At 42.5% G+C, this 12682-nt stretch overlaps 1 protein-coding gene across 1 annotated transcript in view; it reads left to right on the forward strand.

Annotated features, from left to right (window-relative positions):
- Positions 1–10000: 10000 nt before the first annotated feature.
- Positions 10001–12682, forward strand: part of C13H18orf63 (chromosome 13 C18orf63 homolog) — a 31396-nt gene continuing 28714 nt past the window's right edge. Inside the window, exons 1-2 of the mRNA XM_060029576.1 lie at positions 10001–10134; positions 12586–12664. Of these exons, the coding sequence (XP_059885559.1) occupies positions 10001–10134; positions 12586–12664 (213 nt within the window). The remainder of the gene's footprint in view (positions 10135–12585; positions 12665–12682) is intronic.

The following is a 12682-nucleotide window of genomic DNA, read 5'->3' on the forward strand; positions in this document are numbered from 1 at the left end:
AGTAAAATGGTATAGATAAGGAAAGTTCCAGATATCCTATTTAACTCTGTAAAGCCTTCAGGGTTCTAGACAGTTCTATGAAATACAGCTGATAGTGTTATCATCATCAGGTCACCCAAGTCAGAAGCTTGGGAATCATGCAGGTCAGTCTCTCCTCTTTATCCCTACTACCACTGCCCCAGATTTGCCTTTCATGATTACCTGCCTATCTGCTTACAATAACTTCCTAACAGGCTTTTTGCCTCTAGTCTTGAACTCCTCAGACCCATCTTCCATGAGTAATGGATCCATAATTAAAATCTGATCATATCATTATTTGCCTAAGACATTCCAATGTTTCCCAATAACTAAAGTTCAAATTCCTTACCAGAACATCCAAGGTCATTCAAAATCTGTCTCTGTCTCTAGCTTCATCCTTTGTCATTTCCCCCTCAAGCGTTATAGCCTAGCAACAGTGAGCTATTTTTAGATCTCCAACACACTGCATTCTTTCCTCACTTCCATACCCTTGCTCAAGCCCTGTCCTTTGCCTCTTACCTTAAGTTTACCTCTTACTCTCCTTACCTCCTTTCTCCTACTTCCTTTATCCTGGCCAAGGACTCAGGATCCTTTTTGACTCAGCTTAGGAGTCAACTGTGGAGGAAGCATGAGCTGACCACACCCTTCCCCTCCAAGTAGCACCCTCTCTGCTCCTTTATTCCCCAATCATGGCTATCATGCACTCACTACATCATCGGTCAACATGTCTGTCTTTCTCACTGGACCAAGAGTTCCTAAAGGACAGGAATGGTTAGTCACATCTGTATCTTCAGAACCTAGCACAGTGCCTGGCACTCAGCACGTGCTCCATAAATGTTTTTGAATGAATAAGGGTATAAATGTGATATAGGAGATGGCATGTGAGTACTTGGAAAAATCATAATTACACTATAATCATACTGAGAAATGTGGATTCATTTATCTGACACTAGCAAGAGTATTAGCCAAGTTTTTAACTTTTCCCAGGACACCTACTGAAATGGGGGTGGGGTGGGTAATCATCAGTCAGATCCATTATACCTGTAACTTGCCCTTGCTGACCAAGCTTGCTTTAACTGTCTTTACAAAAACTTGCATGTACTCCAAGTGTCACACAGCCCAAATAATAAGAGATGTTTGCCCAAGTTGTTTATTGGGAACTTGGAGTCAGCTGTGTCCAGTTCAAGCTCCAGACAGTTAAGACTGGTTAAGATGGCGAAAATGTCTCACGTCAGGCCAAAAACTCCACCCTCAGAACATGCTAATGCCACCATTTTCTGAGCACGTGTCCCAAGAAGCCTGTAGCTTAGCTGCACAACGATGATTACCTCACCTTTTTCTTGTCTCTAATTACCTTTCCTCACACTCCCCGTGCTCCTGACACCCCAGCTTTATTCCATAAATATCCCAAGTCCCTTGCCTTTGGGGAAGTGGATTTGAGATTAGTTCTCCCATCTCCTCACTTGGTGGCCTTGAGAATAAACCCTTTGTCTGCTGCAAACCTCAGGGTCTCAGCGTTTGGCTTGCATGTCAAACAAACCTGGCTTGGTAACACTACAAAAAGTAAAACTGTTTTATTTCTTCCCCAGTTTAGGAAAGTGGGGAAAAGAAGCTAAATGCAGCAACAGCAGCATGAAAATAGTTTAAAATGAATGAGCGTGTGGACCTAACACCAGTCCAAGGTGCTCAATGCAGCCACGTAAGTGTACAAGTAACATGAATGATGGAGAGGGCAGTGGAGTTCTCGAAAGCTGGGAGTCCCATATCAGAAACACAGCTACCTACCTAAAGAAAAATACCATCTAGGACCTCTAAGGCTGACGCTAGAAGGAAGTAAAAGTTTCTTCTTTCTAGGTATGCAACTGCATCCCTCCATATCCTTCCTTCCCTGATTCCCTCACTGATTACTGATACCACTCTCCACCGCCTACCACTTCGCTACTCTCCTTGACACTCTAGCACAAGTGTGGATAAAGAGCCCTTTCTTTGCCTTCTTACAGCAGAGCCAGAATATTCAAATGAACTTTGCTAAAGGATAACCTAAAAGAATTTTCCACTATGAGAGCCTGACATAGTTCATTCACCTTTAATAAATGAAGCAGTGATGCCAATTCAAAAAGTCTGTCTGATTGTCAAATCTCAGGTGACTGTGAGGCGCACACCCAGTGAGGACCCTTTGTAGGGGCCCTTCCTTCTAAGTCCCAGTCTCCCTCTGTATGTTTGAGGGCAGATGATTATACTCTACCCATAAATACAATCTCAGACATCCCAGTTCTTCGAATTCCAGTCCAAGGTGCATGCTGAACCCAGCCGTAACGCCCAATCTAGGTCTTGTCATCTTAGTTCCAGTTTCCAGTCTAAAGATCTGACTCTTCCCCAGGTGGTTCTTCTGAGAAATGACCTTCATTTTCATGTGGTACTTGGCTACCCACAAAGTATGGTCTAATCTTTGCATGTCCTAACGGTTTAAACATGATTTAACACAATGCAAGAATCTTAATCTTTATAAAAGATACATACAGGTAACTAGTGGGTGGAATCCTTAAGAGCATTCCTTCCCATTTTGAATGCCTGTGAGTGAGATAAAGGGAAACTTAAGTAACTCATATACTTGGAAAATTGAATAAGCTTGCCCACAAGCTTGTCATCAAAATGTATCCTGTGAGGAAAATTTTTCCCTGGATGAAAATTCTTGCTGGCCCTATAACATTCTGTGGTTTTTTGTTAATTAAAAATTATGATGTAATGTTTTATACATATAAATGGATGTGCATATATATTTTGAAGCATAGTACCATAAATGAACACCAATGAACCCTTCACTTGACTTGGGAACAGTGGGCTCCTCCCATATCCCATTCTTCTGCCTCCCCAAAATCATTATTATCCTGAATTGTGTTCATGATGTCCTTGCCTATTAAAAAAATTAGTTTTGCACATATGGATATATCAACAAACAATTTATTCAGCTTTCCTGGAGAACTATTGAGCTTTACAAAAATAGGATTATACTGTATGTAGTCTTCTGGAACTTTCTTCTCCATTCAAAATTATGTTTCAAAAATTCATCCATATTGAATAGAAGGAAATACAAAACAAAAGAACAAGAATGGTCTTAGCAGCATTCTTCATAATAATTCTAAACTGGAAGCACTCAAATTGTCCTTCAACCTCAGGAAGGATAAATATATACACACAATGGAACTCTATCCAGCAATGAAAATGAATAAAATACTGCTGCCCTCAACAATATGGATGAATCTTATGAATATAAGAGTTTGTGTTGTATGATTCCATTAACTTTTCAAAGCAAGCAAAATTAATGTACAGTTGGGACAGTAGTTACCCTAGAGGAAGTGGGTAAGTGGCTGGGAGAGGACATGAGGAGTACTTCCTGGATACAGGTAATGTTCTATCTTTAGATCTGGGTGGTAGGTATATAAAGGTGGTCATTTTCGAAAAAAATTCGAAAAACTGTCTAAGTGTCTACAGTAAGTCCCCTACATACAAACCTTCAAGTTGCGAACTTTCAAAGATGCGAACGTGCATTCACGTGTCCAGTCACGTAAGTTAGTTCACGTGTCTGGCGTACATTGTTACGTGCGTGCATCCTCTACAAGTGGTTGTGCTTTTGTGTACTTTACTGTACGGTACTGCTGCTGTGCAACACAAGGAGCTTACTAATGACGACCCGATGGAATTGGAAGCTCAGAGAAAGGACGAAGAGAGACAAGAGGAAGAAGTAACTGAAGAACCGAAGAGATTCACCACGCAGGAAAAGGCAAGGGGATTTTCTTTATTTGAGGAGGCAATGTTAGCTTTTGAGGCACAGGACCCAAACGTAGAATGGTAAACGGAGGTTGCAACAGCCATTCAGAATGCAATCCAGTATTACTGTCACCTATGACGAGAAAAAAAGAGCTACTACGCAGACATCACTGGATCATTTTCCAAGAAGGTAGACAGAATTAAATCCAGCAAGGAACCAGAACCTGTGCCATCAACGTCAGGCGTGAGTGAAATGGCAGCTCGCCCTCCGTCTCCTACTGCTGACGATCCTTCAGCTCTACCATCTCCCACCTCCCCTCCCTCCTCCAGTCAGTAACTTCTTGTCTGTTCACTCGATGCCAGCCCCTGTATGCCAGCTGCTGTACTATACTACTGTACATTTCAAGGTACTGTACTGTAAGATTTTAAATGTTTTCTTTATTTTTTGTTTTATGTATTATTTGTGTGAAGAGTATTATAAACCTATTACAGTACAGTACTATATGGCCGACTGTGTTAGTCGGGTACCTAGGCTAACTTTGTTGGACTTACAAACAAGTTGGACTTACAAACGTGCTCGTGGAACAGAACTTGTTCCTATGTAGAGGATCTGCTGTACTTATGATATGTTCACGTTTTAATTTTGAAAGTTTTATCCATATTATTGCATATAAACGTAGTTCATTTTTTTCTTTGCTGTATAATATCCAATTTTGTAAATATAATTCAATTTATCTATCTGTTCCCCTGTCCCTGAACATTTGGGATTTTGTTTTTGCATTTACTTATTTTATTCAACAAACAATGCTGCTACAAACATATTTCTTGGTGCACATATGTAAGAGTCTCTTAAGGGGAAGTGTATATAAGTAATTTCTAAGTCTAAGGGTATGTTAATATTCAACTTCAGAAGATTACATCACATTGTTTTCAAATTTACATTCCTACATTCCAACAGTGTATGGAGATCTTATTCTGCATCCTTACTAACCCTTAAAATTTTGCCAATACTATGGTATTTCGTTGTGGTCTTATTTAGATTTAATAATTAATGAGGTTGAATATCTTTTCATAGGCTTATAAGCCATCCTTTTTCTTCCTTCTGCAAAATACCTGTTCTTGACCTTAGTGCTTTTTTCTATGACTGACTGTCTTACTCTAATTGATTTGTGAGAGTTCTTTATATAATCTGGAAACTAATCACTTGTGCGTTACTTTTATGAAAATATCTTCTCCCAACTTGTGGCCTGTCTCTTCACTTTATTTTACTTTTGAAAAACAAAAGTTTTTAAAAGCTTTTTATTATAGAAATGTTCAAACACACCACAAAAGTGGAGAAGATAGTAAAATACATAAAACCACAGATAATAATAGGAACCTTCACTCATTTTCAACAATTATCAAAACATGGCCAATTCTGTTACCTCTTTGTCACCACCCTCATCTCCCACGGGATCATTCTAAAGCAAATCCCAGATATGTCATTTCATCCATAAATACTTCTACACGTCTGTGAAATAAGGATCTTATAAGTATTATCTTTAGATGTTATTTTGCCATCTAGAAAATAATTCCTTAGTACAATTAAATATACAGAGTATGCAAATTTCTGACTTTTATAAATAGTTTTTATAGTTTATTTAAATCAAGATCCAAAAAAATGCCATACATTTTCACAATACACACGGCCTATCAAGCCTAACTGACCCGCTTTAACCTCCGGCCTCGCGTCCCTACCTCTCCTTCCAGCTCCACTGCAGCCAGCTGGTCACCCTCCCGCCTGAGGCAGGCGTTCTGCTTGTACTCGGGATTCCCTCCCTTACAACGTCCTCCCCCGACCTGTGTGTGGCCGCCCACTCCCATCTCCTTTCTGTCCTACATGTCACCTTCTCCATGAGGCCTCGCGACCTCCGAAAGGGCCTCTCCCGGCACTCCGTCTCCCTGTCCCAGCGCACCTATCAGCATCTTCCAGACCGACATTTTACGCATTTATCGTATTAATCTATCCCCCAACCCTCAAGTAAAATGTAAGCTCCAGGAAGGCAGGGAACGCTCGGAACGCTCTTAGTTCAATGCTCCATCAGTGACTCCTACAAAGCTCCGGGCACACAGCAGGCGCTTAATAAATACCTAGGAACTAGCCCTTGCGCCCGGCTTCCGCTCCACGCCACGCCACGCTGCAGGGCCCCCCACTCAGGAAGTTCCACCGCCGGACATTAAGCGGATTCAAGGGCCGCCCTGCGCATGAGGCCGAACAGCCCGTCAGTGCGGCGAGCGCGGGGCTCGGCACCTGTGGCTCCCCAGCGGCCATACCGCTTAGATGCATCCTACCTCTCTCTGCAAGACAGCAAGGGCCTCGAGACGGGCCACAGCAGCGCCAACGCCGGCTCTTCTCTCGGGGAACCACGAGCGTCGGCAGAACAGCGCAGGCAGTCAAAAGCTTTGGCGGGAAAAAGTACGGCGCGCGGGGCATTCTGGGAACGCTCGGGGTTACGCTTGGGGTCGCGGGGGGCGCAGGGCATTCTGGGAGCGGTACCTCAGTGACGCCGGGAGGACGCTGAGGATCGCAGGACCGCGGCCCGGGAGACTGAGGTGAGGAGGTCGTTACCCGGGAGACCAACTTCTTGTCTGAGCCAGAGACTGAGAGGGCGAGCGGGGGAGGTCGCTGCAGGCCGGGCCGCTTCACCGCGAAGCTCGTGCGTTCGCGTCAGGGGGCGACGGCTCTGAGGGCGTTGCTTTGACAGGACACGCGTGCTGAAGAGCTAGTTCTAGCTTGTGAAAAGGGAAAAGGAAAGGAACAAAGAGTCGTTCTTTCACGAAGGCCCACAGGTTCCAACAGTAGGGCACCTTATTTAATCGGTAACTTATAGAACCGCCTTTTAAATAAGGTGCTTAAGCTAAATAAAGACCTTGGAGATGTTTCCACCAGTTCCATGCTGTGTGTTAAGAAGATGGGGCCCGGCGGGGCGGGGCTGGGGGAGCTGGCCTGTTGACCTTGGGAGCCATCCGTGGGCCCGCAGGAATCCGACCTGCAGGCAGGCTTTTTCCCCCCGAGGGCCCCAACAGAGGGAGAAACTGCAGAGGGGCCGAAAGTTGCTTAGACCTCGCCGCCCGGGCGTGCACAGCGAGTCTGGTTCTCCTGGGGTTTTTGAGTCATCACATGGAGAATCTTGTAGGTACCTGTTCCTTACTGGTAACACTTCACCAGGGCAGAAATGTGGTCAAAATTTTATTTTGGAGTCAGCAAGTTTTCCATTTGTCAGCTTGGACGTGAAAGATGCTAGTCTCCGATCAGTATGTTAATTAACAGTTTATCCATATATGTTATATATAGTATATCCGAGTTTCGAGCCTTAACGTTACAGTTCGTATACAATCTAGGGGAAAAAACCCAAACTTTTAATTTGTAAGTTTTGCCAATTATGAACTGAAAAAAAATTGTTTCAATGTAGTTCTAAATAGTAAAGTTAAATAAATTCTCCCCTATTCCTGAACAGGTCGGTGTTGTTTACATACAGTTTTCCGAGCACTCTTGGAAGATTGACAAGAGAAGGGGAGGACCACTCGCAGGAATTTCTTGGTGACTTTGCTGGAAGATATTTAAAGGAAAAGTGAGGCAGAAAGTACTTTTAGTGGGAAATGTGTTTTAGAAATGGAAGTAACAAATCTCTAACTTTCGCCCATGTCTTTGACCTATTTCCATTCAAATATGCACAGTTGTACCTCTGGGCCCAAGCCATAATCAGTTCTTTGTTTTATATTTTACTTTATATATTACTGATGCCCTTTACCAAAACGCTTCAGAGGAAGTGAATTTTAGCAGAATTGTGAAGTAGATTGTGTTGGCCTTGGAACTTTGTACTTCATTTTTATTTTATTTATTTATATTTTTGGCTGCACTGGGTCTTCGTTACTGCGCGCGGGCTTTCTCTAGTTGCGGCGAGCAGGGGCTACTCTTCATTGTGGTGCGTGGGCTTCTCATTGCGGTGGCTTCTCTTGTTGCGGAGCATGGGCTCTAGGCATGTGGGTTCAGTAGTTGTGGCTCGTGGGCTCCAGAGCGCAGGCTCAGTAGTTGTGATGCACGGGCTTAGTTGCTCCACGGCATGTGGGATCTTCCCGGACCAGGGCTCGAACCCGTGTCCCCTGCATTGGCAGGCGGATTCTTAACCACTGTGCCACCAGGGAAGCCTTGTACTTCATTTTTTTAAAAAAATTTCACAACAGTAAGCATTTACATAGGAGAGTAGAAAAGCAGAGAGAAGGAAGGACTGTTTCTATTTTTAATATCAGAAATCATCTTGATTAGGTATTTAACACCTTATGTGACTTTGTTTGTGTTAATCATTTCCAAGAGTACTTCCACTTTTAAAAGAATCTAAGTGATCTTTAATGATGAAAATTTCAAGCACTGTGGTACTTGAGTGAGAAAGATGTGTGGGGAGCAGAAGGGCATTGCCACTATTCCTCGAATGGCACTACAGAGACATTTGGCTACTGAGATCAGACCTAAGGCTGGTCACACTCCAGGTTCCAAGACTGATATGTTACTACTTTTCTTCTTAAAGAGAGAAAATATGTAGGTGTTTAAAGGTTTGAAGTACTAGAATGCCAGTTACCTTCCCTGGATGTATTTGTGTGCCCTAGAGAAATTGAGCTTAAATTATATGCTTTATTTTTATATTGCAGTTTTCTTTTCTGTTATACATAAGATAGACTCCAAAGATATGCTCTGTGAATTATCAACTGTAAAATGTGTCCCACATAGAAGTTTGAAAGCCAGATAATTAGTGGAAAAGGAAACTAGATAAAAGTTTAGAGATCTCAGTAAACATTTTCTTTCGTGTAAAATAATGAAAATATATTCTTCAACTTTGAAGTGCTTTATAGAGGTAACCTAAAACAGCAGAAGACTTTGCTATACATTTTTATTTTTTAAAAATTATTCTTGTCGGGCTTCCCTGGTGGCGCAGTGGTTGAGAGTCCGCCTGCTGATGCAGGGGACATGGGTTCGTGCCCCAGTCCGGGAAGATCCCACATGCCGCGGAGCGGCTGGGCCCGTGAGCCATGGTCGCTGAGCCTGTGCGTCCGGAGCCTGTGCTCCGCAACGGGAGAGGCCACAACAGTGAGACGCCCGAGTACCGCAAAAAAAAAACAAAAAAATTATTCTTGTCATAGGAAAGATTTCATTTTCCTGAAAACAAAATGAAACTTAAGAATAGCCAGAAACTTTAGAAGGAATTTGTTAAATAAAAACAATATAGTAGGGCTTCCCTGGTGGCACAGTGGTTGAGAGTCCCCCTGCCGATGCAGGGGACACGGGTTCGTGCCCCGGTCCGGGGAGATCCCACGTGCTGCGGAGCGGCTGGGCCCGTGAGCCATGGCCGCTGAGCCTGCGCGTCCGGAGCCTGTGCTCCGCAATGGGAGAGGCCACAACAGTGAGAGGCCCGCGTACCACCAAAAAAAAAAAACAAACAAACAATATAGTAGAAACATATCTAGTACCCAGAACAGAGTAGGCATTTAATACACATTGCTGGGGGGTTTTACATTATTTGTATTCAAATTATTCTATTTGTTGTTTAGAACTGCAGGTTTAAAATTCTAGCTTATATTTTTGGGGTGACAAAAGTGTTCTAAAATGTATCGTGATGGTTGCAACTCTGTGCATATAATAAAAACCATTTAATTGTACACTTTATTTATTTATTTATTTATTTTGCGGTACGCGGGCCTCCCACTGTTGTGGCCTCTCCCGTTGCGGAGCACAGGCTCCGGACGCGCAGGCTCAACGGCCATGGCTCAACGGCCATGGCTCACGGGCCCAGCCGCTCCGCGGCACGTGGGATCTTCCCGGACCGGGGCACGAACCCGTGTCCCCTGCATCGGCAGGCGGACTCTCAACCACTGCGCCACCAGGGAAGCCCTAATTGTACACTTTAAATAGGTGACTTGTATGTTATATGAATTACATCCTTATAAAACTTGTCCCCCCCCCAAATTCTAGATTATCGTTAGAACACCTCAAAGGTAAAATGTGAATGATATTTAACTGCTGATGTTTGCTAACTTGTTTTTATCATCTTATACTAACACAGTATCAAATATTCTGTAATGAATTGGTATTGAAACCCTATTGGTAAAATAGTTTGCTACCCTTTTATTGTTGTTTATTTTTAAAGGCCTGATTACTGAGACATTCAGTCAACAAGGAAGTATGAATGACTCTAGGCAGCAGTCACTGTTCTTCATCGCACTTCCAGATTTACACAAACTCTGTGCTGTCAGGATAATATTGAGTAATGGAGTGGCAGATAATGAGATGAGGAGTACACAGCTGAAGATATGCAGGTAAAAAAACACATCTTATAAATAAGACTTTATAAACTTTTTGAGACCTTTAAGAGCTGTTTTAGTAGTATCTCCTTTAAAGCAAAATACTCATTTACTCAATCTGTTTATATAATTTTGAAATAAAGGAATTCAGTTTTGTTCTAATCAGGTATATTGAATTACATTTAGGGGAGGACTTGAAATACTTGAGATAGACTATCTCACTGTTGAGTTTTTATATTTGTGGCTTCTTGTCTGATATTTTAATTTAAATATTTTATAGACATTGATGAATTAAATCAGGGTCCCAAAACATAGAGATAGTAATAAATATATATGAAATACCTACTGTTTTTGAAGCACTTTAGGAGATACTGTAAACATTTTAGATTAATATAATTTTTAAATTTTCAGGTTGATATAAGAGTATTTCTGTAGAGTATTTCTCCAAGAACTATCTTGAAATATGACCCAAGATAGTCTTCGAAAAACAGCTTAGTTGAAGCCTAAAGTATAACACTGTGATTACTGAGGTCCCACCATGTATTCGTCCCTTAAATTGTTTGAGACATTCAAAAAAGAACTCTTAGAATACGTAACAATATTATATCTGTAACTGAATTTCTTGGAGAGGAACAAACACGTATAAGATTGCTAGGGGCCAGAAATAAGACACTCTTGGGGTGTCCTCCATTTTGCTCTTATTTATAAAACTTTTCTCCTGCCCACTGTATATTTTCCCACTCAGGTGCAGCCAGGAGTCTGTACCCTTCCTGCTAAAGTACAATTTGATACTCATTGAGCATTCACTTGTGACCCCTTTGGGAAACAAATAAGTAGAAAACCTTAAGAGAGATTTTTTGCTGTTCACCCTCATATGGGTCATGCCCAAAGAGAGGGGTGTTCTGACTCATCATTCCAATCACTGACAAAGAGGCTGGAACAGAGACAGCAGAGACGTGGTTGTGTCAGACAAAGGCAGGCCTTGCAAAAGCACGTACCTGCTGCACCACAGTTCCAACAAAGATGAGGCCACCAGAAACAGATTGACCCATCTCACCTTTTGATGTAATCCCATACACGCACACTCCTGGTTTTTAAAATTTGTTTCCTTGATGATTAATAATTTTGAAAATTTTTACATTTCTACCTCTATTCCCTTTTATGTTTTTCCCATTTTTTCCAACAAAATTATTGATGGTAATTTGAATTGTAATGATTGTTGTTGTAAGTTCATTTGGCTTTTGAATACTGAACTAAAACTGCTACCCCACTTCATTCTGGCTTGGAAAAAAATTCCTTTTTGAAGAAAAAGCATCTAGTCAATAGTTCTCACACTAAAGTAGTTGATAACTTCACTGATGGGTGAATCCTTAGACTCTTTCCTCAAGTGCTTCTGACCACTACTTTTAAAAAAAAAAAAAGGAAAATGGAAGAAACAGGAATTTAAAAAGCTGGATTCTTCACAGTGGTTAGACTTTTTCAGGTCTATACTTAAGATAAAATTGGAGTTTGTTTTTTTTTTTTTTGCTGTACGCGGGCCTCTCACCGTCGTGGCCTCTCCCCTTGCGGAGCACAGGCTCCGGACGCGCAGGCCCAGCGGCCATGGCTCACGGGCCCAGCCGCTCCGTGGCATGTGGGATCTTCCTGGACCGGGGCACGAACCCGTGTCCCCTGCATCGGCAGGCGGACTCCCAACCACTGCGCCACCAGGGAAGCCCAAAATTGGAGTTTTAAAAGAGAAACTTTGGGGACTTCCTTGGTGGTCCAGTGGGTAAGACTCTGCACTCCCAATGCAGGGGGCCTGGGTTCGATCCCGGGTGGGGGAACTAGATCCTGCATGCATGCCACAACTAAGAGTTTGCATGCTGCAACTAAGAGTCCGCATGCCGCAACGAAGATCACACGTGCTGCAACTACGACCTGGCGCAGCCAAAATAAATAAATAAAATTAAAGAGAAATTTTGGTTCACAGATGAAAGGAGTTAGGAAACAGATGCATGGACAAGTTTTCATATTAATATATCTAAAACTTTATAATTCTTGTAATTCAAATCTTGCCTGATTGCTTACAGTGTTCAAGGTAACATGCTAAGTGTGGGGAGAGATACAGAAATCTATAATACAATCCTTGGCTAGAAGAAACTTAAACTTTTGATTGGAACTAGGCAATTTTTTTTTTTTTTTTTTTGTGGTACGCGGGCCTCTCACTGTTGTGGCCTCTCTCGTTGCGGAGCATAGGCTCCGGATGCACAGGCTCAGCAGCCGTGGCTCACGGGCCTAGCCGCTCCGTGGTATGTGGGATTTTCCCGGACCAGGGCACGAACCCGTGTCCCCTTCGTCAGCAGGCGGACTCTCAACCACTGCGCCACCAGGGAAGCCCGAACTAAGCAATTTTTAAATGTTCTGGTAAAGTAAAAACAGAGAGTGGGCAGTCCACTTTAAAATTAATACATTTCATCTCCACAGGCAATTGCTGTTTTTGCACCAAGATATCCTGACATCACCTGTACCTGAAATATTTACCCAAATTTGGGTGGTGATGGCGGTTAGTATTTTAACATTT

Source organism: Delphinus delphis, chromosome 13 (assembly GCF_949987515.2).
Source record: "Delphinus delphis chromosome 13, mDelDel1.2, whole genome shotgun sequence".
Taxonomy (NCBI): Eukaryota; Metazoa; Chordata; class Mammalia; order Artiodactyla; family Delphinidae; genus Delphinus; species Delphinus delphis.